The 27,841-nt window shown below is 44.1% G+C and overlaps 2 protein-coding genes across 2 annotated transcripts; one reads left to right on the forward strand and one right to left on the reverse strand.

Moving 5' to 3' along the window:
• Positions 1–258: 258 nt before the first annotated feature.
• On the reverse strand, positions 259–7,226 carry TMEM200C (transmembrane protein 200C). The gene is made up of 3 exons (XM_045378330.3): positions 6,715–7,226; positions 5,897–6,340; positions 259–3,007 (listed from the first exon to the last, which is right to left on the reverse strand). Exon 3 carries the CDS (start codon positions 2,911–2,913, stop codon positions 1,045–1,047), a length of 1,869 nt encoding a protein of 622 aa, XP_045234265.2. The 5' UTR covers positions 2,914–3,007; positions 5,897–6,340; positions 6,715–7,226; the 3' UTR covers positions 259–1,044.
• On the forward strand, positions 5,957–27,825 carry LOC141409034 (uncharacterized). The gene is made up of 6 exons (XM_074022519.1): positions 5,957–6,288; positions 6,366–6,946; positions 21,721–21,786; positions 23,044–23,187; positions 24,971–25,088; positions 25,344–27,825. The coding sequence occupies exons 1-4, from the start codon at positions 5,957–5,959 to the stop codon at positions 23,058–23,060; spliced, it is 996 nt and encodes a 331-aa protein (XP_073878620.1). The 3' UTR covers positions 23,061–23,187; positions 24,971–25,088; positions 25,344–27,825.
• Positions 27,826–27,841: the final 16 nt, after the last annotated feature.

Below are 27,841 nucleotides of genomic sequence, written 5' to 3' on the forward strand. Positions count from 1 at the left end.
ATTAATACTTGGAGGTAAACGAGAAGTATCATAGGCAATTACTATTCACTTAACGTTTCATTCTATTTGAAAGAGAAATTCCCAAATGTTAAATATTACCTTACATTTTAAGCTTAAAAATACACTGGACATGTGACAATGGTGCTGAGTACTTTGGGGGAAGATCACAACAGTCCTGGTAGCAGTGTCACAGCAAAATATTTCAGAGGTACCCGATGAGCTAGCTCCAAGGCAAAATGAGGCAATATTATGCTTAACTGTTCGGAAACCTCTTTTATTAAAAAAGATTTTAAATATTAATGCTATTTTCAATACAGGTGTGATAACACTCAATAAAGCATAGTGTACTTGATATAAATTTCGGAATGTAACAGTCCATCTAGTTCCTGCCCCGCTCCAGTCTCCACCACATACCCCAGTAGCAAAACGTACACACCTGTTTAAAAAATGAAGAAGCTTTTGGGCATTGGGTGAGCAGAGTGGAGTGGGGCAAGGAAAGTGCTCTTTCCTGAATTATTCATGCTTTTGGCTTTAACTTCAGTTAGTAACATCAATTCTAAGAGAACTGAGACAAACTCTTCTATGTTCCACAAAGGGAGGGAGAAAAAAGCCTGCCATTCGCAAGCAGCTATGGCCAAAACCAGCGCAGAGTACACGGGTCGGGAAATTAGGGATTTAAAAAAAATTGGAGTAAAGTGCACATTTACTGTCAAAAATATATTGTTTTGATCCTAAGAAAATTAAAAGAATTTTATCTAATGGACTAGATTGCTGACCTTTTAATACATTTGGTTTTCATCGAACATACAATCACCATCGGACATAAAAAGACTAGTTTGCTTTAAAAAAAAACCAAAAACAAAATCCTTGGAGTTATCTACAGGAATCTTGTGGACGCAATTCAAGGATAACATTCTGCAGCTCTTTGGATATTGAATGATGTCCTCGGATCAGTCCACAAAAGAGACACGGAACTGTTAATGCACTGATACAAGTGGGCGTTTCTCCCATTTTCTCTCTCCTCCCCCCACCCCACTCCTTTCTCTAAATGCCTGTGCTTTCCAGTTCTCCTTCTTCTACCCCTATGGCATGAGACCTGGAAATCATGAAGAGTTTCTCCTTGTTTGTAAACTGCCTCTGCACCGGCTGAGGTTGCTCGGCCGTAAGTGGCTCCTGGCTGGCACCCTCCGGGGAGCTCTGCTCCGCACCCGGAACAGGGGCGGCCACAGAGTCTCGCGTTTGACTGGCAACTGCGTCCAAGACCGACTCGGAGGAGGTGCCGGCCTCCCGCAGGGGTGTGTAGCCCTTATTGCTGCTGGATGGGTCATCCGACTGGGAGCTCCCCGAGTCCCGCCTGGTGGGGGGCGAGCCCTCCAGCCGCAGGGGTGGCGAGGGGGAGGCGGCTTTGGCCAGAGGGCTGGAGTCCGGGTCCGCACTCCCCGGGGAGGGCGGGGGCTCGGGGGACGGCGGCACCCGGTAGTCCGGGAGCCCGCTGGTGCTGCGGCGCCGCAAGGCCGCGTACCTGCCGGTCCTGGGCAGGCGGCCGCCCTGCCCCCTGGCGGCGCGCGCCGCTACCGCGCCCTCGGGCTCCTCTAGCTCCTGGCTTGCCCCGCGCATGCTGCCCTCTGCTCCGCGGAGGTTGGTCAGGCTCAGGTCGACCTCGCCCCTCGGGATCTCCAGGGAGCCGCGTTCCCCCGGAGGCCTCTGCCAGCTGCAGCTCGCGCCCTCCGCGTCCCCGTCCCTATCGCGGTCCCCTTGCAAGGGCAGCAGCGCGAAGGCGCTCAGCGAGGAGTCCACGAGGGAGCTGGCGGTGCTCTGGCGCCCCCAGCTCTCGGGTGGGCTGCAGGGCGCCGGACTGCTGCAGCTGCTAGCGGCGGCGGCGGCGGCGGTGGCAGCGGCGGCCCGGCGACGGCCGGCCACGCCCGAGCGCTCGCGGTAGACGCTGTACACGGCCTCGGCCAGGCTCGCGGGCTCCCGCGGACAGCGCGGGGAAGAGGCCAGGTCCGGCGGGGACGCGGCGCCCCGGGGGCGGCCGCCGCTCAGGGCCGCGGGGTGAGGCGGCCACGAGCCCTTGGCCAGCATCGCCGCGGCTCCGAAGGCGTCTCCGGCGCCACCGCAGCTCCCCGGCTTCAGTTCCAGGCCCCGCGACTGCACGTAGCTGAGGAAGCCGTTGAGCGGGATGGCCCCGGGGGGCGCCGCGGGGGGGGCCGACGACGACGAGGAGGCGGCTGCGGCCGCAGCGGCGGCCGCGGCGGCCGCCAGGTCTTTGGCGCGGAGGCTGTGCACGTCGATGACTGTGGAGTAGAGGTCCCGCAAGTTGATGATTTTGGTCTTCTTGTCCCGGTTCTCGTGGAGGACCGCGTTCGCGCAGATGAAGAGGAAGATGCCGATGCCCATGATGAGGGGCCCGAAGACCTTGAGCTTGTCAGAGTGCAGGTAGCCAGAGAAGATGCGGAAGAAGAAGCCCACCGACGTGGAGGAGGAGGAAGGGGAGGCGACTCGCGCAGGAGGCGTGCTCCTGGGCGCGCCCGCGGAACTGGAGTTGACACCCCCTGGAGCCCTAGGGTGGCTCCTGGACCGGTTTTTGCTGCCACTGCCGCTGCTGTTGGCGGTGGTCGGGACGCGGTGGCTGCTGCCCGCAGGCGGCAGCTGCTTACCCCCCTCCCGATTGGCCCCCGTGGCCTTGGGCCAGTAGCCCACCACCGCCATGGCTATGCCCACCAGCAGCACCAGGATCCCGCAGAGGGCGATGAGCCCCGAGATGGAGCACAGCTTCAGCTTGCCTTTCACCACCACCACATCGTTCTTGCGCCTCTTTTTGGCTTTCCGCTTGCGCTTGGGGATCTGACTTGGGGGGCGGAGTGGATCCTGCTTTCTGGCGGAAATCCTCAGCAGGCCGCCGGTGGCGATCATGGCGAACTCGTGGATTGCAGGACTAGCCTCTGGGATGGAGGCTTGCTCAGGGAGGGCGCCAACTGCCCACTAGCTGCTCAGCCACCTCCTCCTGCTGCAAAGCAGAGGAAGACAGTCAGAGGGTGTCGGCTTGGCTGCAGTGGCATCTCACGCTGCAGCTGCCCTACTCCCAGATCCCACTCCATGTGTGCCCCCAACCCCAGGGCCTTTATCCACTAACTGAAACGAAGGCCGTGTACAGAGGCTGGGGCCAGGTAGACATTAGGGAAGGGACCTATTAGTTGCAGCAACTAATAGGTGGTTATAAAACATTGCAGTAACTAGTATGTGGTGATAAAACCATCTGAAAGTATGCCTCCTTCTCCCCGCTCCCCACCCATCTCCCCCACACACTCCATGGGTAATATGAGGGTTTGAAATGAACAGTGGAGTTCCAACCATTAGTAAAACCTAAATGTAGGGACAAAAGCAAAGTAGTGGTTAAGGACTTCCCTAGCAAGATTCTTTCCCTTAATCCTTCTGGAATTGGAAGATATTTCAAGGGAACTACCACAGGAGTTTCAAGTCTCTCTAAGCTGGGGAATCTGTCAATGTGTGGCCCAAAGTCACTAAAACAGGAAAGTTACTACTGTATAAAGACAAAGGAATTTATTTCACTGGATGAAATTAAAGGTAATATAATGGCTGGCAGGCGGTTTATTTACTTCAGATAATTAACAGAGAGTTCATCACTGGGGAAGCAGCAGAGATATTGCAGTACTCTGACAATAAATCCCTTCACAAAGTTGTCTCCCACCTATGCCTGTTCCTACAGCTAAGTGCAAGCAGATCCCTTGCACAGCCTTCTCGCCTCTCGGCAACATCTGGACAGCTTCTTGGGGTGGAATATTTAGTTTTAGGTAACTGCTTATGTAACTGAGCTCTTCCTTCTGGCCTTCTTTCCTCCCTCAGAGGAACTCCCTTAAAGGTATCATGTGCCAGATTTCATCAGGGAATTTGAGAAGTCCCCTAGAATCTCCAAGAGAAAGATCTTTTTTCTCATATGGGAAAATTACAATTAAAAACAACTAACACTCTGCCAGAATAGCTTTCTGACCCCTTATTAAGGTGCCAAGAGCATGCTACAGAATTCCAGTATTCAAATGAGGAGGCAATTAACTAGGTAAAGCAGCCTACATAATATGTGATTTGTAGAATGACATTTCCCCCAAGCCAAAGCTGTTTTGTTGTTGTTGTTGTTGTTTGTTTGTTTTTTGCTTCCCCCCCCCCCCCCATCCCTTTCTCATGAGGTCATTTTTAGGAAGGGAGGGTGGCAACAATCAATGGATTACTCTTAGGAAGTTTATTTAGTTGTTTGTAATAAAGCCTAGGTAGGTAAATTCACAAATGCATATTGGTGGTTATTCGGCAACCTCTAAAAATTATAGTCTTGCTGTATCTCCAGAGTAAAACATTTTCTGTCCCATTAGTTGTTTTCCCTCCTATGAGATGCTAAAATTAAGGACATTGTATGAAATGAAAGACTTAAATATCACTCTCAAGCCTTTTGCTATTCTATCCTTTGTCAGATAATTCATGTTTTAGAATAAATTCCCCCTTGAAAATGTGTGGTAGGTAGAATTTTGCTTTTAATTGGTGATTGGGTGAAAGGCTTTGGCCCTTGAGTTCCTCCATTATATCAATATAGGCAGGATCTTTTCTCCATCAGTGGGAATGCAAATGGTAATCAGCTCTTTACAATGTTTGCAAATCAATCTCTCTTTGGGACTTAGTTGGGTTTCAGTAAAGAGAAGCACCAGGTAGATAAGAGAGGGGTCAGTATAGAGAATACATCTATAAACCTTTAAGCTGCACCAGTAAGTACAGATTGAAAAAAAAATATATTGTCTATCTCTCATCCCAAATAAATAGGCACATTTATTATGTGGTTGTAATATAGAGACTGTTGTTATAAGTGATCCTTGGAATCCAGCATCTTAAATAATCTGGAGATCCGTGGTTATGTTAAGAAGGCTTTAAGGACCGGACATTTTTTTGGAAGCGAACTCAGACTCAGCTGGCAGGGTGGCTCTCCCACCGAAGAAAGGCTACACGTTTTGTTGGGCATTGATCAGGTGCACCAGGAGCCTGGATGTCTTGGGGGAGGGGGAAACTCACTTGGATTTCTCCTCAGCAAAGCAGCTTTGGCTCCGGTAGAATGTAAGGAATGGATTTCAACAGTCCTTTACCGCACATCTTTAAAATGAGTTTAATAGCTAGTAATTAACTCCCTCGTTTATTATTCCTTCAGCTCTGTTGAAGGCTGTACTCCCTTTTAATGTGTCACCATCTGACACGAAATGCAAAGGTCAGATGCCACGGGAGACCCACCTTTGAGGTTTTCTTTTATACCTAATGCAAGAAAACAAACTTGGCAGTCAAGCTTGGCTGCCCTCTCAGTTTACTGCCTGGAGCTGGTCTTACCGTGGTTAAAGAATGGAGGATGGGGGAAGCAAAGGAGGGAGGTCTAAAAATACAACTGCTTCCAAGAGAGACATTCAAGTTCTCCGCTCATGATGGATTAAGCCCCACTCTGAGGCTCGGAGGCTCCGAGCCCACAGGCTGGCAGCGCTGTGCTGTGCTCGGCACCCAACCCAGGTCCTCGACCCCCCGTCCCTCACTGGCAGGGCGGCGACCCCCTGGCCCCTGGCTTTGGTCTGCTTATTGATGTTGGCTGGAGTCACATGAGTGCAGCAGCTGGGAGTCCGCCTCTGGAAAGAAGACAGGCAGCAGCGAAGTGAGAGCAATCTGGAACTAGCTTTTTCTGGACAGCGCATCCCGTGTAGCCAGCCCAGGAAAAAGCCTCTCCCCGAACACTAGCCCCGGGCGCGGGGGTTCGGAGACCCGAGGGGCGGGGAGGGGCGGGGAGGGGCCCCCAGGGTCTGGGGACTGGCAGAATTGCTCAAAATGGCAGCACTCTCCGCACACAACATCGCTCACTTACCCAGGGAGACCGAGGGAGGTCGGGGCCGGCGAACGGGCTCTCGGGCGACACAAAGGAACCATGGAGAAACTTTTTCAGCCCGAGCCGACGGCGGAGCGCAGGGACAGCGCCCCCGGGCCCTGCATCCGAGCGCGGCTCAGCAGCCCCGCAGGGGCGAGCGCCCTCCCCAGACTTGCAGCCCCCTCTGGCGCTGTGGCGGGAGCCATTTCCAAGAGTTTCCAAGACGTGTCAGGTCCTCTGCATCCCGCATCCCGCCTCGGAGCCCTCCTCTCGGCCGCTCATTCTCCCGCTCGCTGCGTCCCCTCGCGCGACGCTCCCGGGCGTGTCCCCGAGGCGGCGCCGCCGGCCCTCGCGCCTCTTTTGTGTGGCTGCTGCGCGCCGGGCTCCGCCGGGTGGAGTTGAGCCCGCGGCGGCGGCTCGGGGCGGCCGGACTGGCGGCTGTTGCTAAGAGACCGGAGCCATGACACAGGGAAATTGCGGCAGGGTGGCGGTCGGGGCCCGCCCGGCTCGGCGGCTTGGGGGGGGCGCCCCCGCCCCCCGTCCTGCCCCCTCCCCCAGCGCCCCCCCCACGCCGCCGGCCTTCCCCGCTCCCCCGCGTCCTCAGCCGCCCGCCGCCCGCCGCCCGTCCCTTCGGAAGCACCGCTTCCCTGGGAGGAGGAGGCGCGAGGGGAGGCGGCGGAGGCAGCCGACGCGGGGCGCTGGGGCCGCGGGGCAGGGGGCGCGGGGCGCCTCCTCGGCCTCGGCTCTTCCCGCCCCGGGGCGCCCCGAGACCGCCGCCTGCCTCCGCGGGCAGCTTTGTTCTTCTTTCTTCCAACTACCTGTCTGAGCCGCGGGCCCCAGAGGCCCCAAAGAGAGTCCTGGAGGGTCTCCCCAGCAGCATCCGAGGGGCGCTCTCGGGGAGCGAGGGGCCAGAGTCCGCGTTCCCTCCGTGTCTGCCTCCCTCCCCTCGTGTCTCGGTCTTTTGTTGCCTCTACTCCTCGGCACGGCACAGCCTGGGTTGTTTTCCCCCTCCCGCTTGGGAGTTTGCAGTGTGGATGCTCGGCGAGCACAGTAAGTTGTCCCCCAACGAACTCGGGCCCCGGCTGAGTGGAGCCGCCCCCGCCGAGCCGGGCGCACCGCGGGACGGGTGGAAGGCGCTGTCAGATGTGTTCGCGCTTCAGCCCCGCCGGGCTTTGTGACCAGCCTGACCTGGACCCGGCAGCTGGGGTCCTCGGAGATCAGAATGGGCTCCTGGGCTCTTCCTTGGGCAGCCCCTCCTGCTCCTCCCGGTGCGATAATCAGCAACCGTTAAAAGGAAAACTATAATTCTCCAGGAATCAGGGTTAGAATCAAAGAGGGGAGGTGGGGGTAGGGAGGATGTCCAAACTCCCTACGTCATTTAAAAAAGAGAGAAAGGGAGAGAGAGAGAGAGAGAGATTGAGATTCTGTTTCCTAGCTCATCCCTGTCCTCTGAACTGTAAAGTAAAAATGACAGGGAAAAGATAATTTCAAAGTGGAATTTCCCCAAAGATTATTGAGAAAGTGAGAAAGATTTCAATTATCTGTTGAAATGAGGCAGCCAGGATTCAGGAAGAAAGGAACAGAAGAGCAGATGAAGCAAGTGCTGTCTGAAATTTTGGATCCAGACAAAATTGGGTGGGTGTTATATATTCTGAGTTTTGCTGCTCAGGGGTCCACAAAACCCACACAGGAGGGCTCTGCTGCCCACAGCTCCTGTTACAAGATTGTTCCCCACATACACAGCATTCACTTGTGCTTAAATCTAGAGCAGACACGTTTCAAAAAGAACAATAAAGACAAAAAATTTACAAGTTCAATGATATAAATGTGAACAGTGATCTAAGAGATGGGGATAGAGACGGTGGGGGACAGGAGGGAACGAAGCAGAAGTGTTTTCTAAAAGGGAACCCTGCATTCACCTGTTGGAAAGGTGGCCTCTGTCACCCTTTTCAAGCAAATAATGAATCTGAATGATGATCAGGGTGCCCGGAACCCCCCGCCTTCCCCCTGCTTATTCCTGCTCAGATTCAGGCTATTAGAAAACAAACCGTAATGAAGGGAAAGTTTTAAATCCCACATTGGGTTGTTTCTTTTTAGAGAAATCACTGCAAAGGAGAAATAATAAGATCTAGTTGTCGTTTTCTAAAGCCTTTTTGGCTCTGAACCTCCAGATCTCTTGAATACCAATAATAATCTGGCATTTTGTACAAAGATTGGGCCTACAGTCTCATTTCATTGCACAGCTAGCTGCCAGAGTCTATGGGTGGCAGTTCCTATCCTCTGTTTGCTGGGCTGTACAAACAGGAATAATACTGCAGAATTTCATTAGGATTTTAGGTGGATTAAACTGCTAATAGTTTCAAGTTTCTGTGTAAATTATAGCCATCATTTGCACATTTAAAACTCATCTGAGGGATTTGGAGAAGAAAAGAATTCTTTTCTAGACAAAGGGCCTTGGGACATAGCTAGTTTTTTCTTATGTTGGTGATTGCAACAAAATTTATGGCTTATGACTCAAAGGCTTCCTTCCAAATTGGGCTTTTTGGAACTTTGAACTGTTTTATTTAACCTGAGTGTTATCACGTTCAGTAATTTTCTTTGTTTTCAGCTCATGGTATTAGAGGAAATCAAACAGATCACATCTGTTTCCAGTGGAGTCCTTTATCCCCTCTGTAAACACATAATCAACATACATTCCCAGGGGCTTTCAAGTTATGTAGAGTTACTTTTAAAGGAACAAGGATACTCTTGGCCCTTCTGCAGTTATTTTCCTTTTAATTTCACTGGCCCTTTCAGTTTGGATGATTTCCGAGAGTGTGGGACCGCACTTTCACCATGCTGAGGACTGAAGGGCTATGGCTACCTAATCTTAATAATCCACTAGTGCCTCCAGATTTTGGAGCTCAGCACAACCTTCTGACCTTGTAGCAGGGAGTGTAATGAAGGCCCTGGGAAAAAAAGAGAAGAGGATAAAGATTAGCTTAGTTTAGTTGGATTAAATTCTGACCTGCAACCTTTCATTGGCTCTTTCTTAAAAAGAATCCTTATATAATTTATTCAGTCTCATAATTTATTCACATCTCATTTACTTCCCTGATCATTTCACCAACCTCGCCTGGTGTGCTTGACTCACCTGCCTGTGCTCCCAGGGGCTGTGTAGGGGAAGACAGTGGCCTGCCATGGGCGCACACAGGACCTTCTTGGTCTCCAGGAGTGTGCCAGAGAAGGAGAGTCTGCTTATACCAACAGCTCAGCAACTCCTGCCTCTGCACACCCCTTTCTCTCACAGATAGTACAGGCTGCAGAAATAAGTAGTTTAGTGTTGTGAGTTCTGAAGCCAGTTTATCTCCTCCACTAACTAAATTACTTAATCTTGTCTGCCTCAGTCTCCCCATCTGTAATGGGGATAATGACACTGATAGCCTATTCATAGCATTGTAGTAAAGATTAAAAGAGTGTAGTCAGTGTACGCTAATGCTTAGCACATAGTAAGCACTCATTACACTTAGCTATCACCTTATTGGTCCTAACATCTCCCAGCTTGATACCCTCACTCTCCTGTTCCATTCCTATTTTCTGGGATCCACATGGAACTGTATCTGTACTTATTATCTCTGAAGTAGGGTTACAGGATCAGCTGTTGTGATTGAACTACCCCTACGCACATGACATAGGTCCAGTGTCACTCCAGAAAGCTTGCTCCATATGAGAATGAAAACGCTTTCTCCGTTGCAACTTTGCTCATTTTGCAATTAACCCGGACCCTTTAATTTCAATGTGCTCAAGAACTCAGATTTCAAACTCATGGCACACTGTAGTCAAATTAGAAATTTGCAAAAACACAACCAAGAGACATTCTTCAGACCAGAAGTTGGAAGATTTCGTAGAAAGGACCTTCGAGGCTTTCTATGACATCTCTACATAAGAAGACAGAAACGGTCAACCCCAGGTCAAAAACAGGATACAAAATCACTCCTCTTCATTCTTTCTTTACCCTTTTCATACCTCTGCCAATAAAAATCAAAATGACAAAAAAGCATGCCAAAATAAAACAATAGGCATACAACTAGAGTCACTAGATTTAGCAAAGAAAACTATTGCATGGGATATACTTCCACTAAAAACTATTTGTTGTTTACCTAAAATTCGGATTTAACTAGGCATCTTATATATTATTTGCAACCCCACCACAGTGTACCTGATAGCCTTTCAATTTTCTCATGGAACTTGCAAAGGAAAAAAGGGCCTGATAAGGAAGAAAACATGAAATGCAACATTAAGTTTATTTTGGAAGAGAATAAGCAGAAAAAGAAAACACAAGCAAAGCCTGGATGGAACAACAGAACTTCAAAGCCTGAGGATAGTGTTTCCAAGCCGGACTGGGCTTAGCCCTGGGGTTTCTCACAGTTAGAGGTTGCATGGTTTGTGTTTCTAGCTCTTTCCTATGGAACACTGCCATGCTAGAGGGACAGGCAGTTGCTCCTGCGTCCAGTCCCCAGGGTCCCACAAATGAATTTCTGAAGAGATAGAGCTCAACTCACTTTCAAGAACTTCAGCTTTGAAACCAAGGGTAAACTTATGCTAGTGTTAAGGTCAAGATCAAGTCCATTTCTTGTATTTCTGAGAGGAATCAAAGTTCAAGCCCAAACACCTCCACCACAGAAACAGTGGAAAAAAGAAATGGTGCAAGATCTAAATAGCCGCCCTTAGAACACATCAGACAGGTTCTGCTGCCTCCATTCCAGGTCAATAGCGTGTAGCAATGGCAGTTTCCATCTCTGTCTTCAGCCCCATTCATTTGTCTTTCTCAGTGAGAGATCTGCCAGGGATAGTTGTCTCTAGTAAGTGGGGTTCATTTTTATACATTCAGTTTTCCCCAATAGCCTGAATTTTCTACCATTTTTCATGTACATCATCAAAGCTGGATTCTGTGCGATTCTTGCGAAATAATTGAGGTCTGAGATGAGAAACTAGAGTTTGTTGGCAGGCCTGAAAGCAGATCAAAGCTGAGCTTGGAAAAAACTTTGCTGGGAGGGCTCCATCAGTGGAACAGCCAAGATGAGACCCGCAGCTAAATGTGCCCTGTGTTCCCAAAACATATCCTAAACGTCCACACTAATGTCGTTCATATCATTTTGTATAATCTACAAGTGCTATGGAGAGATAACTTGTCCTACTGAGAGCTAATTGCTCACATGTCTGATCTGCTTTCAAAATTAATTGTGATGTGAGCTGCTGTGTGTACACCACAGGAAAAAGGAAACACGCAGATAAAGAACTAGTTTTCAAAAGTAAAGACAGAAACCTAATAATTCCAAGTAGCAATTTCAGGATTGCTACTTCGGTGGCGGAGTTCTGATTCATCCAGTAAGGATTTTCTTAAGCACCTCTGTGTACCACACTCTATGATTCCTGCGTCATTCACTCAACAAATATTTACTGAGTATCTACTGTGTTATCGTTATCGTTCTAGGCACTAGGGATAGAGTAGTGGTGATCTGTGCAAACACAGTCACTCTCAGTGTTGGGGGTGTGAGATAAAAAACAAATAAACAAGTGAGAAAATTTCAAATCTTGGTGAGTGGTATGAAGAAATTAAAAGAGGTTGCTGTGACTGGTTACATGGGCAGCAAGAGAGAACAATTTAGATTGGGAATTCAGGGAAGGCTTCTCTAAGGAGTGTCATTCCACTGAGAACTGAAAGCTGAAAAGGAGTTGATCATTTGAAAGTATTCCTGGGGAAAAAATAATAAAGGACACAGTGTTATTAGCATATAATCTAATTAGATTCATCAGTACATCTTAGGAAAAAAAGAAGAAAAAGATCATTGAGGGAGAAAATTAGTTAGGGAATACTTCATGAGTCTGGATCCCCCAGCTTGACCTGGCATGGATTTGGGTGAGTGGAGGGAAGGGGGAGAATGGGGCATAACCTCTTTGATTGGTGTACGGGGCCACATAAGGTGGCAGGGAAGACATGATGGCCTAGGTAGCAGGCAGCTAAGTGTGCCATTGACAGAGATGGTAAGAAACGTAGAGTGGGAAGGGACCTTAAGGTACTTAAAGCTCAAATTATAATCCAAGAACCAGCAGCATCAGTGCCACCTGGGAGGTGGTTAGCAGTATAGAATCTTGGGGTCCATTGCAAAGCTGATGATTCCAAATCTTCATTTTCACAATATGCTCAGGTGATTTGCATGCACATTAAACCTCAAGAACCACTGATGTAGTCTAATCTTCTCATTTTAGGGATAGGGTAACAGAATTTAAATGATCCCCATCTTTACCATCCTAGGCTTGTGGAGCTGTGTGTGTGTGTGTGAGAGAGAATATTTTGCTTTTAAATGTGTGTTTGAAATAGTGAACCTGGAGGTCTGTGACACCTGTGGCTAAATATATGTTTCTTACATAGGGCAGCAGCATGTGTTTTTTTAGCTCAAGTAGAAGAGGAAAGTTAAAATTTGGTGGCTTTTTTCAGATCTATGCATCTGTTTAGGAAACAGGCGTGGTGAATTTGGGGCCTTAATTCAGCTTTCCGGGAGATCAAATTTACTCTGCTTTGGGATTACTCTTTGGGGTTAGGCCATTTGTACCTGAGTAATTAAGCCCCTTCCAGTCATATGACCTTAAGCAGGTTACTTAAGTCTCTGCATATGGTTGTATTGCCTATGAGGGTGACTTATAACTCTTTTTCAGGGTAGTTGTGAGGAAGAAATGAGATCATCAGTGGCAGTGACAGCATCAGTTATTTGTGGAGAAGGGACAATCTGGTCCCGCCTCATCTCCACTGTCCCTACAGGGCCCCGCCAAGTGACTAGATGGAAGAAGAAGATGAGTACTGGCTGGGTACATATCACTGTCCCTAAGCCTATTCCATGCAGAAATCATGGAGCTGCCACTGTAGATGTTGCTTGGGGTATAGGCAATGAGGCCTGTAAAGTATTATTTAGATATGAATGGTTGTGTGATGATGATGGTGAAGAGTTACAGAGTGGCCATTCCCTGTTGGGCACTATGCTGGGTACTGGCGATGCAGTCGAGGTCAAGCACTATCTATGAAGTTTGGGTCAGATCTGAAAGATACATAATGGTTCCCCAGAATGCTTTGTAGTTCTGAATGAGTCCCAGCCAAGCGGCAGTGGCTTCCTGGTCTCCACTCTCTCACCTCCGTATCTTCTGAGCCTTACCCTTCGAGAGCAGTTGCATTTTGCAGTAGGCTTAGGTTTCCTTAAATCTCACACCCATGCCATTGGAGTATCCTGTGAGTCCCACCGTTTAGGAATCGGGGGTGGGCCTCTAGTATCCCCACAGTGTTTGGAAATCTCCACCACTGAGTTATTAAACATGTAACTTAATGTGTAAGGGACCAAAGGGTCACACTGTGACATGAAATTTCACATTTGAAGTAGTGCCAACAGTTCTTTTTGCACACACCTTTCGGATGACCCCATGGCAACATCTGTAAGACATTTATATTCTTTAGGGGTGTAAATACAGAGTCATAGCGAAAGTGAAAACTGCCTCTCCCAAATTATCATCACACAGCATATACATATCTAATATATAAAATGAGTAAATCAAAATTGATGGCATGCTTTTATCCAGTGAAACTCTTCTGATCTTATCCCAACCATAAAAGATATGTTAAATGATTAAAATACTCTAAAGTAGTAAGTAGTATGTGTGTATACACACACACACACGTGTATATTCTCGGAAGGAAAAATGCACACAACATTTTTCACACTAAATTTAGTCCTGAATTTCTATAAAATCTTACAACCTGAGCTGGCTTCTTTACACTAAAGAAGATAAACTTACAATCTGAGCTGGCTTCTTTACACTAAAGAAGATTAAAGTATCAATGCATCGGAAAAACATCACAAATATTTCTTTTCTAGTGAGAAAGATGCCAACATCACTTCTTGACAGGCAAAGCGAAGTGATTACATAGCTCTCTACAGAGGTACAATAATGATATGGTGTATTGGAAAATGATATGCAGAAAAATCAGAGAGAATATTTCAACATATTTCTGAATTTCATTATTTTCCAAAGCCATGGCCCACAAAGATCAGGGCTTGATTGTTGAAAAATTTACAGAGAGAGGGAGAGAGAGAGGTATTTACAGCCCATTGTGTAAGAGCTTAATATATTCACCTTACAAAGAGGCCGTGTCACAGATTTCCTCCAGATTCCTCCCAATCACTTACAGCTTCTGACTTTTGATGACATTAATATTAATGCAATGATAGAAAGATTGTACTTTCTGGAAATTTGATACTAATCAGTGTTACAGCTCCACTTTTTTCAGGGCAGTGAAGGGTTTAAGAAAATGTTTTTTCCATTTACAGAGATAAATATATATATATGATCAAGACTAAGAATCCACAACCCAAGGGAGGAGAATGAGAAAAGATCATAATTTATAGCAGTTACCTCAAGAGCTTACTCATCAGAACACATATCTGTTTAATGGCTTATTCTAGAAATGTGGGAACTCAGAGAATTTCTGCAGCTTTCATTTTGTAAGCAGTAAAGGAATTGCCCTGCAGCCTGTCACAGCGGAAGGTGAGGTGAGGAATCCCGGCTGGACTGGGGTCGGGGGCCACGCTGCTCACCTCTGAGGAAGTTACAAGACTGCAGGATTTCATCAATGGAGCTGGTGCTCTGATTTTCTGTTCCTGTCTCTACTGGCCCGTGGAGATAACAAAATGTCAGCTAGTTTCTGTCTCTAAGCAAGACAGGTTCTAAACCATGTCAAAGCACTGAACCTTTTCCCTGGGTGATCTCTTCACCTCACAGGTGAGGGGGAGACTTGAAATGTCCCAAATAGGACATTTAAATAAATATTTAAAGGATGCAGAAAGTCAAACTAGATAATTTCATTCCTTCTTTGCTTTTTCAGCCATGAAAATCTCAAGGGCATATTGCATAACCTGTTGGACCCAATACATATTAATGCACTATTTAAATGATGCATAATGTTGAATAGTTGGTATCAAATGATATGGTTTAAAAAAGTACTAGATGGCTTTTAAGATTCCTTCCTGTTCTCTGAGCCCTCATATTCTCACTTACAGCTGTGGAAACTAGGGATAGGTCCTTTAGGTAATGCTCATTAGCCCACTTTTTCTGCTTCTCTTGTGCAACCAGAAACATTGGCTTATACAAAACATGGTAAAATTACAATGTCCCACAACACACAGAAGCTACTGGTTTGGGTTTGTACTTTGTCCCCAGTTGGAGTAGCGATTCGCAAATCTCTTCAGGAGGTGGGACATTTGGAAATCTCAGAGTGCTCCTTGGAATGTTATGACATATCAAACTTAAAATAAACTCACATATGATTTTGATTGAATCTATCACAAACCATCTGACATTCGATTCTTACATAGAAATATAGTACACATCAAGCATGCAAGGAATACTTATAGAAGAAAACCTTAAAGCTATAAACCTTTGTCTGATAACATTATTTTTCCTGAAAATTGGAAAAGAACACACTCATTCTATTTGAGCCATGGGACAGCTTGACGTAGTTATGGAAAACCGGTATTTCTCAAAGAATATAATTTTAAAAAACATGGTCTTAGCTATTGAATGGTTAGGTACTAAGAATCTCTGTCTTTGGCCATTATTTTTGTTTGCCACTTAACATATTGACCTTTGCAATCACACTGCAAACACCTACCTGCTTTCTTTCTAGCTTCTTTCAGCAACATGGCTTTTCAGGTTTATTTGGCTCATTAACTACCTTGTTTCTCTAGACAATACCCCAGAGGTATTAGTTGGCATTTTTTTCCCAGCTGAATGTCATTTGGTTTTTCCTAGTGCATTTTCTTCATCCTAGGAAAACAAACCCTTTGCTATCATTTCTCTATCCCTACGGTGTCTATAACACCTTCTTCGTTTTGTCTCACCATTTGTTAGGGTACTGTTTACTCCCTTCTCCTGATCATTAGTGAACCTGCAGAAGCTCAGGATCACAGGGGGAATTAATCTTCTAGTTATCTGTATTCAAGATCTCATTATCCACAGAGGGACAAGTACCTAGGGGCCTGTATTGTTTCAAGGCAGAGAAAGAGGTTAACCCACTTTGAGTCTATTTTTTGAAGAAATATTTTATGAAATATTTCTCTACCTAAGCCAGGTGATATGCTTACATGTAGTTCAAACACTTCTATTGTATTTCTGTCTTCAGCATTTTATTATTAGTGTTCATTCAATAGATCATCTAACTTTTTCAACACAGTATCTCTGTGTGGGTCTGATCATGATGGACTAGTTGTTTGCAAAACTCTCTAGGAGGCTTTGGACGCTGTTCTTCCTGAAGCCCTCACTCTTGGTAGGATTCTCAGGCAGAATGGTTATCAACCCTGTGCCTCTGGAGGAAGCACTTCTTCCCATGTGAGACCCTGTTCTTCATCTACACAGCCTCTCTGGATGTTTCTTTTCTTCTTCTAGCAGGCCAAGGAACTCTGCTAGCTTTCTACTTGTGATAGACCCCCTCCATGCACTCTCCCCTGTGGGCATTTTCCTGGCTAGGCTACCGTTTTTCTCATATCCTCCAACTAAATGCAGCAACATTTTTTAGAGTTTTGCTGTCAATCTCATGAGCCAGTAGCCTGCATAATGTAAATAATACACCTGAGGAATTACAGGGATTACAAGATCTTACAAACTGATGAGGTTGTAAATAGAAGTTGCATTGGCTTTATTGCAGTTAACTTTATTTCTGAGAGTGTGGCTCGCCAATTCTTCCCTCGTGTCCTACAATTAGCAAAGACTACATAGATCTTTGTCATAGATCTTCCCAGTACTATGTGCTTGAAGAGCTGGACAAAACCTTAGTTGCATGCTAGTCTAAAAAAATGTAGGTGATTTGTATCTCAGAGACATTCTAGGTTGAAAAGATGGCCATGGCCCCTAGAACCTAGAATTCCACCATTTCTCATTCTCATTCACTAACTACTGCCACTGCTTCACAACTCTTCACCTATTTTAAGATTTCAGGTAAATTCTTCCTTTATTCAGCTAGAAAGTAAGCTCAACAAGAGCAGCTACATCATCTCGTTCCCTGCTGCATCCTTAACACCAAAGAAAGTGACTGGCCAGTTATCTATTGCACTCCTTCCATGTACTGGACAGTGAATAGATTGGTGGGCAAAAGGGAGTATCCAAAAATACATTAAAATTATTAGACAGCATCCTGTTAATCAAGGAGCCTATATAAGCAAGAAGAACTAGAAGGAGGTTCTCTAACTGTTGAATAAATACGGAAAAATGCCTTATTTCCAAATAGAAAACCAATATTGTAAACATGTCAATTATTCCTTTTGTTTAATGCAATTCCAATCAATATCTGATTGGATTTGTCTTTTTAACTTATCAACATTATTCTAGGGATCTACTCAAGAGACATGTAAACAAATTTTCACATAAATATTCAATGTTATGAATATTGTAAGTGAATATTCATAACAGCATTATTCATGGTAGCTTAAAAAGTAGAACCAACTCAAATACCCATCAACTAGTGAATGAATCATCAAATGTGACATATCCATGCAATGGAATGTTACTCAACAATAAAAAGAAATGGATTATGATTACTTGCCACAACATGGATGATTTCAAAAGCATTATGCTCAGTGAAATAAACCAGTCACAAAAAACTACATATTGGAATGTATCAATCCGTTTGTAGTAAAAGTCTAGAAAAGGCAAATCTAGAGAGACAGAACTAGATTAGTAGTTGCCCGGGGGTTGGGATGGGATTGAGGAGTGACTGCAAGTGTGCACAAAGGGTTCTTCTCCATTTTTTTTTTTTTTTTTTTTTGGTGGGAGGAGTGATGAAAATGTTCTAAAATGAAACCATGATGATGGTTACACAAGTCTTTAAATATACCAAAGTCCATTGAATTGTATACTTCAAACTGATGAATTTTATGCTATGTAAATCATGTCTCAACAAAGTAAAATAGAATATTTTAAAGTTTATGTGTAAGAATAGAGAGGTATGAGGAGCCAAGGTACTTTTAGAGAAAAAAAAAGTAGTGATGGGATACTAATTATTACCTTTGGGAAAAGTCTTAGAAGGAGAATTTCTGGATTAAAGGTGTACACAAAATGAATAATAACAGTAATTGAATAAAATAACAATCCATGAGTCCACATTGATAGAGTTAGGGTAGGTTCCTGGCCAACAGATAAAACGGATTCTCCGTAACCAGCAGAGGTGCTCAAAGTTAAAACAGAACCAGGCAGCCATGGCTGGATGAGCGGGTGGTGTCATATAGTCAGTGTTCTCAGAAAAGTGTTGCAAAAGTGTTGCAGGACCTCCCTTTGTATGATCAAGCCAAACCAGTTTCTGGTGGTGCCTAGAAAAACTGTGGCCAGAAACAGCCTCTCCCCACCACCCAGCCAAAGAACTATCTGACAGAGACTTCTAGTTTGGGGCTTGGAAGCCACCCAATCCGATTTGAACAAGTTTAAATCCTTCATTTGCATAAGTGGACCTGATTGAGAATTGGGGTGAGAAACATTCCCTGTTTAAGCCAGACTCTCCCTTTGTTCTTAGGAGAGCACATTTTCACTTATATTGAAAGCTGTGCCTCCCCAGTCTGCAGATGTTTTTTAAGAAAATACAACTGTCTGTCTTCCACAGTCTTTTTTTTTCCCAGTAATAATGAACAAACCAATCTAGACAAAAAAACTCACAGCTTAAACAAATAACCCAAAATGAATCAGTTTAAAAACAAAATAAGACTATAAAATGTTTAGAACATGGGAAAAAAATCTGTGGGACATGGGGTTTGATGAGGAGTTCTTTAACATGACACCAAAAGCACAATCCATAAATGAAAAAAATAATCGTTAAGTTGAGCCTTATCAAAATTTAAAATATTTGCCTTGTAGGAGACTCTGTTAAAAGAATCAAAAGATAAGTTATAGACAGTGAGAAAATATTTGTAAACCACATATCTGACTCTTATTTAGAATATACAAAGAGATGTTAAAACTCAACAGTGAAAGAAAAAAAATCTGATAGGAAAATGTGCTATAAAATGAACATTTTATCAAAGAGGATTTATGGATGACACATAAGTCTATAAAAAGATGTTCAACATCACTAGCCATTAGGAAAATGCAAATTAAGATGTTGACAAGCTATTTCTATACTCCCATTAGAACAGCAAAAGAGAAAACTGAGGTTCATGGAAGTTAAATAATTTACCCAAGGTCACAGCTAACAAATTGGTAGAGTCAGAATTTGAACGTAAGCAGCCAAACTCTAGAGAACACACTGTTAACAACTGAAGTATGTTCCCTTGTTTCCTATAAAAATAATTAGACATGCAAAAATTTACGTACATTGATGTCCATCATTACTTTCTTAAAAATGGTGAAAACTAGAAACACTTCAATTTTGAAAAGTAGAGAATTGGTTAGATCATATATAAGCGATCCATCTCTATCCATCTGTTGTATGAAAAAATCTGCATCCATTAAAAACAATGCTGTAGAGTTAAGGTCAGCAAACTTTTTCTGCAAAACAGACAGTAACTGTTTTAGGCTTTGCCCACCCTACGGTCTCTATCAGAATATTCAACTCTGACACTGTAGTGCAAAAGCAGCCATGGACAATGTGTAAGAATGAGTGATGTGTGGGTGTGTTTCAATACGTTTATTTGCAAAAACAGGCAATGGGATGGCTTTGCCTTTTAGGTCATAGTTTTCTGATGTCTTCTGTAGAGTAACTGCGTATAATGTTGACATGAAATGTTCATGATGTACTAAGGGAAAAAGAACATTACAATTAAAAAAATGTATAACTCAAATGTAAATGATTTTGGAAATTGGAAACTGATAGGTGTGTGCAACAGATACTGCTGTTTGGCTACCTAAAAGTTGCTGCTAAACCTTTCCTTATCTTCTACTCTAGAGGCTGGGAAGCCAGATATCCACATTATCCCGCATGACATCACTGAGCTCTGTGGCCCAGTTCTGACTGCATGTTGGAAGCAGAAGTCTGCAAGGGATGGCTTCTGAGAAAGCTTTTATTTATTTAAATTTAAATAAAAGGATACCTTCTAGCCTGGGAATAAATTCCAGCTTGCTTAGAATAATACAGCATAGAAAAGAACCTCAGTTCCTGGTGCATCCCTGAGCCAGTGTCTCAATCCTGCCCTACCTATTTCCAATTCCTTATTATGTGAGAAGCAACCCTCCCTTCTTTGATTAGGTCATTATTGGTAGGTTTTTTGTTGGTAACTTGCGTCCAAAGGCATTCCTTAACTCAAACAAAATAGAAGGGAAATTCCACATTCACAGTGTTGCCTCAGACGAGCTCTGGCTTCTCAGAACTTCAGTTTTCTATTTGCTGGAGCTCAGAATCAAAGAGACAGTAAAGAAACCCATTTAAAAATTGCATGGCACGTATTTCTTGTGTGATGGGACTTCATGGATAATATTTTTATTTTTATTTATTTATTTATTTTTTCTTTTGAGACAGAGTCTTGCTCTGTCTCCCAGGCTGGAGTGCAGTGGCGCAATCTCGGCTCACTGCAAGCTCTGCCTTCCACGTTCATGGCATTCTACTGCCTCAGCCTCCCGGGTAGCTGGGACTACAGGCGCCGGCCACCACGCCCCACTAATATTTGTATTTTTAGTAGAGACAGGGTTTCACCATGTTAGCCAGGATGGTCTCTATCTCCTGACCTCATGATCTGCCTGTCTCGGCCTCCCAAAGTGCTGGGATTAAAGGCATGAGCCACCGTGCCCGGCCCATGGGTAATATTTTTAAAATTTCTTTTCTTTGTGTATTTTTCTTTTATTGTCAAACATTATTAAAGAGACCATAGATACGTTTTGTAATTATAATAAAAAATAAAATATTACTAAGAACAGTGAGAACTCTTAAGCTAACCACAAGATAATAAATATATAACTACAAAATATAAAATACCAAAGCCATTTACAAATAAAGAAATGGAGCCACATGAAACTTTGCAGTTTAGCCAAAGTCATTTAAGGATTCTGAAGCTGGAGAGGAAGCAAGGCTTACTTAACCCCGTGGCTAGAACTTACTTTTGAAAACTCCATTTTAGTCCATTCCCTCTTATCACTACTTGCTTGCAAGTTAGGAAACAGATTAGAACAAAAGCATTATTTGTCGTCAGTGGTCAATGTTCATTGCTTACCAGAGGCTCGGGATTAGAAGATTCTCAGAACCAGTTAGCTCCTGATACAATCAGGCCTTGATATGGTTTGGATTTGTGTCCCCAACCCAAATCTCACGTTGAATTGGAGGAGGGGCTTGGTGGGAGGTGATTGGATCATGGGGGCGGATTTCCCTCTTGCTGTTCTCATGATAGTGACTGAGTTCTCAAAGATCTTATGGCTTAAAAGTTGTGTGGCCCTTCCCTGTTCACTCTTTCTCCCTCTCTCCTGCTGCCATGTGAAGAAGGTGCCTGCTTTCGCTTCGCTTTCTGCCATGATTGTAAGTTTCCTAAGGCCTCCCAGTCACGCTTCCTGTCAAGCCTGCAGAGCTGTGAGTCAATTAAATCTCTTTTCTATATAAATAACCCAGTCTCAGGTAGTTCTTTATAGTAGTGTAAGAACGGACTAATACAGGCCTGAAAAAGTTACCATCTAAAAGCCACTTGAATTATTTCTGGGAATAGACTGAGGTACTTTCTGTTCTAAAATTCTTGACTTTTGTTACCCAGCCGAACGAGGGCCTGCTTGCCCAGTGCAGTAAGGCCAAACATGCACACTGAGTTTATGCAGTGGGAGAAAAGAGGGTGTTTTATTTGCAGAGTGCCAAGCAAGGAGAATACAGCAGCAGCTCACACTGAAGACTGAAACTCCCCAGTGGCTTGCAGGTAAGGCTTTTTAACAAAAGGGGTAAATTTCAGGAAAACAGAAGTTATAGGCAAAATCATAAATGAATATATGGAGGTTATACATTGGTTTGGCCTAAAAAGGCAGAATATCTTGAAGTGGGGGCTTACAGGTCATACACAGATTCAAAGATTTTCTGATTTGCAATTGGTTAAAGAAGGGAAGCTTTGTCGTAAAGACTTGGAATCAGCAGAAAAGAATATGAGATCAGGCTCGTGGTTGTGACTTCCTCCACGCCCCTCAGAAAGAAACTTCAAACAACGCATGGCAGTCAGAGTTCAGTCCTTAGCACCCCCTCATCTGAGGTCTCTGTGCCAGTGGGTCCATTTGGTGGGAGTCTGCATTTCTGAAAAACAACTCAGGGACATACATTACGACCTTATCTTTACTTTCTACAGGGAACCAATATCTCATGATTCTAGCTTCCTTGGCTATCATTTTAAGCTACTGTTACCTTCTTGCTTATCAAGTTGCTCATTTACTTCTCAGGAATATCTAGATGCCTGGACTTTCCCTTGAAGGAACTCAAGATTTTCCTTTGAAAGCAGGGGTCCCTGCTTCATCTCAGTTTCATGATAAAAGAATCGAAGATAACAAATATACACCACGAATATAACCTCAGTACCAAGCTTAGCATGAAGTGGGGATTCAAAAATAATAATTAACAGTGTCATCTACTAAAACAAAAGTTTTCGAAACAATTATGGATTCATCCATAATTCCAGTATATCTTTTTTTTTTTTTTAAAAAAGTATTTTACAGTCCTGTTCTATGGAGTTCTTTTCATAGCTTAGTTTTCTTCAAATCATTATTATTTCTCCTTCCTGTTTTCTTCAGTTTCAGTGCCAGTTAAAAGAAGTTGTACTCTAGCTAGTTTTATTTTTTAAGTAGATGCAGAGCTGAATTTTTGCCTCAGGATATATTTTCCAAATTCTTCTCCACCTCCTCAGTTTCCATCTCTTGTTAAAAGCACCTCCATCAACCCTCACTTAGACACTGCCTACTTGGGGGTTTGTCTTACCTTTGCATTGATTGCATGATTCCTGAGGACAAGGATTCTGAGCTCTCTCAGAGAGCAAAGTACCTTGAGTTTGTTGCTTGTCTTAGGCAACATTTTAAAGTAGGAGAATATAGAGCTCTCCTCTAAGGTCTGCAGCCTTCCAGGTTTTACCCCATAATTCTAAAACAAGAATAGTAAAAAGCCCACCTCTCATCCACTTGGGTCTGGTGTCATCTAGGTAATTGGATCAATTAATGACATTAAGAGGAATCTTCTGGAAGCTGCTCCTAGAAGACTTGCCAAGCTCTCCCACAGACAATGGCCTCTGCCTTCTCTCTCTGTTTTCTAACCCCCAAGTGACTCAAGGGATCTGAATTTCAGAGTGAGTAGCGGTGGGGTCAGGCTGGTGGGGAACCTATTTGAAATGTTTACACAAGCTTCCTGCCCAATGGGTCAAAATAGCCATTTGAATTTTTTGGCAAAAAAAATTTCTGTATGCCTAAAAGATGCCAGATGGAGAAGGAAGTGGTGTGTTTAGTCACAGGAGGGATACTGCATGGATAATAGGTTCTCTACACGCTTTTTGTCAACGTCAACATCAGCTTGTCAGTTTGTTAGGACAATCTTACATAAGAATAATTCTCAGCATTCATCAACTGCTGAGACCTTCCCAAACCTAATTTTATTCTCAAGACAAACCTGTCAATGAGGTTTTATTAATTGTTTCCATCATACACATGGAGAAATTGAGGCAGAAGTTTAGAGAGAAAAACATGGTCAGAGCGGTAAGGGAATTAGCCCAGGGGACAGTCTCTATAGTTCTTCGCTCTGAATTTGTTACAGAAATACTATTTATAAATCATTTGAAATGGTGATAGCACCGAGCCCACCAATTCAATCCAGAAACAGCCTCTATGTTGCAACTCCGTTTATTCTTCACTGGCCAGAGGTAGTGCTGAGGTAGCAATTGTAAAGGTGAGAAGTCACAACTTCTATTACGGATCTCTAGGGATACCTACTGAAGACTTGCCTGAGAGCTTATCCTCCCACCATTGTTGAGAAGTGCTCTCTCCTTCCTGGCTGTGAGCCACTTCCCAGAGGAGTTCCTGCTTCTCTGTTTAGAAATCGCAGAGTGGGCGTGGGCGTGCCATGTTTCTTGAGTTGCCTAAGACCCGAAAGGTTATTTTTAAAAATGTAAATATACACCCAAACTCATTGAAATAATGGTAATGGGAAGATCGGGCTGAAGACCGTGATTGAGAAATGCACGTTACCATGGTAATAACAGGGTGGGCAAGGCTAACTCTGGCCCTTACACATTTATTTTAAACCAGTAGTTTTCAAATGGTAGCGTGCATCGGCATACCCTGGAGGGCTTGTTAAGATACAAGTTCCCAGACCCACCCCCAGACTTTCTAATTTAGTAGATCTGGAGTGGGCCTTATAATTTGCATTTCTAACCAGTTCCCAGGTCTAGCCCTAGGGCCAAATCCATGTTTTCACCTGTTTTTGTAAGGTCTGCAAGTTAATAATAGTTTTTACAGATGAACCTTTGCAAATTATTCCATGATAGGCAACACTAACTTTGAACCCCAATTAAGCAAAATTCTGTCCCCTCTCACAATTACATTCTTTTCATTAGTAGACTTGCATTACACAAACATTGTACCCAGTATTATAGTTTGAATTTCATCAATGAAAACTTATTGGAATTTCGTTTGTCTCCCTTGTTATATAATAAATACCCAGATAAGATGCTCAGTTTTGTTTTTTGGCTCACAAAGCCTAAAGTATTCATTCTCTAGACCTTTAAAGAAAAAAATTGCAGACCCCTGGCCTAGCTGATGCTGCTGATCTGGGGATGACTTTGAGAAGCACGTAAACCATTTGCTAAGCTATGTGTAGTAAACCCTCCTTCCACTGATTTAATACAATTCCATGGGCCCAACTGTCCTGGATTATCACACAATGCCGAGAGAGAGGCACCACCCCTCAACCTACATTCTTCCCCTCCAGGGAGCCAAGCTGCGGAGTCTAAAAACATGAGGCGGTGCCTCAGTGTAGAGAAAGGAGATTTCCAAAACTCTAGTGGGCACAGTTGTAAGGGAAGTAACATTTGTTCTGGGTGTTGTCCCACCTCTCATTCTAAGCTGTTCCCATCCCAGATGCTGGGGACTCTGGGGATTCTCTGACTCTGCAATGTCCCCAACTCCTGCTCTGCAGACAGACCTGCCCCATTGCATCTGCAGCTAGCTCTGCAATCATGCCCCAAGTAAATGCTGGGTAAGTAATCTGACTATAATCTTTAGAATTTATAAGTCTGTGATTTATATCAAATATTCGTGGTGTATATGACAGCTTCCTTTGTCATATGATATAGAAATGTCTGTTACAGTATTATATAGAAATTAGTGCACTGAAAAAAAAAAGGTTACTTTTTAAAAAACCTTGACTATTTTTGTCCCCACTCTTTAATTCTGCTGTCATTAGGAGATTCTCAATATTAAAAAGTGCTCAAAACAAGGTATTCTGTTGTAGCTTGTCTTAAAGAAGTACCACCTGTCTTCTGCCTACTAATGAAAACTGGACTTTTCTGAGGAAAGCTCTGTCATCTGGAATCTTCTGACCAGTGGATGAGCCAGCTCAGGGCCTCTTCTCTGCATCTTCTTTGGGCTCGGATTGTGGGAAGCCCTGGGGAAAGCAGAATGATCTAACAACAGGATAAAGATTGCTTTTGTTATCATGTCCCATGGCTAAAAATTACCCACTGCTTTTCCTTCTGAAACTGGGACCCTCAACTTGGAATCTCTGGTTATTAATAAAGTCCCGAGAGAGAGCAATAGAGTGTTGGTTAGGACCTCAAGCATCAGCAGACCTAAATCTGAGTTGTCACTTTATCGCTAACCGTGAGAGCTTGGGCACAATGCTTGCCATCTCTTCACACCATCCGCTCACATGTGCAATGGTGTAAAAATCACAACTACTCAGAGGTAGTTGTAAGGATGAAAATAGATGATGTGCAAAGTCCATAGAACAGTATGTGGCATGCAGCTTAGTGAGGGCTCCACAAATTGTAGTTTTGGTATTATTTTGCATAAGCACTCTATTAAGCAGAATAAGCAGAAGCTGACCGTGAATATATCTGAGCTACCCACTAGATTTATTCATCCATTGTCTTATTCATTTATTCATTTGATAAATACTTTTGAACACCTATTGTAAGCCAAGCACCTTCTGGGATTTGGGAATACAGTGTGACCAAGCCAGGTGAGATCCCAGCCTTCTCAGAGCTCATTTTGGTAAACTCTGAACTCCTAGAGAGGGAGATCCCATCCCTGTATCTCATGTAGAGCCTAGCACAGCAGTTAACCCAGAAGAGATCCTTTCAAAATGCTGTTAAAGAGTGACTGGGTAAGTGACATGCCTAAAAAGTAGGAGAAAAGTCAGGTGTGGTTGCTTCCCCTCTGCTGTTACTGGGACTCAGCTACCATTAGGAGTAGCCCCTCTGATACACGCAGCTGGACCAAGACCAGAGCTGACCATCGTGACTTCTGTGCTAGGAACTCCTTCCCAGCAAGCACAGAAGGAGAGTGCTGGGTCCTGGATAGATGCCGGTCACCCCAAAAATGGTCTTCATCTTAATTGCAGTATGTAATTCTGCACTAGGTTCCAAGTGGCAGCCACACTGAGGTTGTTTTCTCACATAACTCAATGTTCTTTTCATTGCCATGGTATACGAGCAAACTGTTCAGCTGTGAGTGAGTTCAGGGGAAGGAAATATAAGATTAGGCTGCCATGCATACTGAAAGGCAGAAAAGCTTCCATATTATGGAGCAATAAATTAAGGAATAATCACAAAAGTGTTACAGATAATTCACACCAAGCACCTACTTACAGTTACTTTATTATTTTAGATTATATTCATGATTATTATTTAATGTGTTTTTAATATGAACGTACAGCTTTATGTAATACTTTTGTAACTGAGAAGGAATTAGAGGTCCAAGTGCTCTGAAATACTTTCTTTTTTTCAATTACCCAACATTTAGAAGACTCCTGTTTTACAGCTGATGCCAATTATTCACATAGACATACACTTTTTATCTCTTTATTGCATGTAGGGGTAACTAAAATCTATCAGATTTAAATTTTAGGTTTTATGGGAAAAGTCATATTTCTATTTCTGCATGAGTCTAACTAATGCTCATGGATCCACAGTCCCTACCAGAGGAATTCCTCAGTAGTCAGTCAACAAATATTCCTTGGGAAGTCGCCTTGTACAAGGTATGAGAATGGAGCCTTGGAGCTAGGTACACAAAAGATCACAGAGCTTTGTCCTTGATCTCTAGACACTTTTAGTTTTGTTTGGAAAATAAGACATATAGGCATGGGATGACAATTAAAAATATAAGGCAATAAATGTTGAATGTCAAATGATAGCATCAGAAACAGTTGCTGTAGAAGTCCACAGGCAACAGCAGTCTGGGGTCACATTTGGTTGTGGAAGCCTTGCCCACTGAATGTTGTTTGTTTCGCTAAAGATTGCCTGATCAAATGGAAGAACGGTGGGGTAAGTCATATGCCCTTGCTACTTGAGTGTGATTTGAGAGCCAGTAACTGCAGCAACACTTGGGAGCCTGTTAGATCTGCAGAATCTCAAGCACGACCCAGGACTGACTGCGTCAGAATCCGCATTTCAACAAGATCCCCAGTGATTCTGCATTAAGGTCTCAGAAGCACTGGCCTGTCCTGCAGATTTGTAAGTTACTTGTCTTTTTTGAAACAACGTCTCTCTCAGTCACCCAGGCCTGAGTGCAGTGGCGTGATCATAGCTCACCGCAGCCTGAAACTCCTGGGCTCAAGCAATCCTCCTGCCTCAGCCTCCAGAGTCACTGGGATTACAGGCATGAGCCACTATGCCCAGTCACTTTTCCGTCTGATGGAAAGTTGGACTTATACTTGCTAATCTCATTCTCACTCCAATAAAAAATTAGCAATTAAAGGAAACCATTCATTCAATAAACCTTTGTGTGCCT

Source organism: Macaca fascicularis, chromosome 18, assembly GCF_037993035.2.
Source record: "Macaca fascicularis isolate 582-1 chromosome 18, T2T-MFA8v1.1".
In the NCBI taxonomy this organism is placed as follows: Eukaryota; Metazoa; Chordata; class Mammalia; order Primates; family Cercopithecidae; genus Macaca; species Macaca fascicularis.

Excerpts from the sequence above, each read along its gene's own strand:
- LOC141409034 (XM_074022519.1), top strand. The coding sequence starts at position 5,957 with ATGGAGAAACTTTTTCAGCCCGAGCCGACGGCGGAGCGCAGGGACAGC. Across the intron at positions 6,289-6,365 it reads TGCGCGCCGGGCTCCGCCGG|GGAAATTGCGGCAGGGTGGC; the intron begins GTGGAGTTGAGC and ends GCCATGACACAG. Across the intron at positions 6,947-21,720 it reads GTGGATGCTCGGCGAGCACA|AGTGCCAAGCAAGGAGAATA; the intron begins GTAAGTTGTCCC and ends TTTTATTTGCAG.
- TMEM200C (XM_045378330.3), bottom strand. The coding sequence starts at position 2,913 with ATGATCGCCACCGGCGGCCTGCTGAGGATTTCCGCCAGAAAGCAGGAT.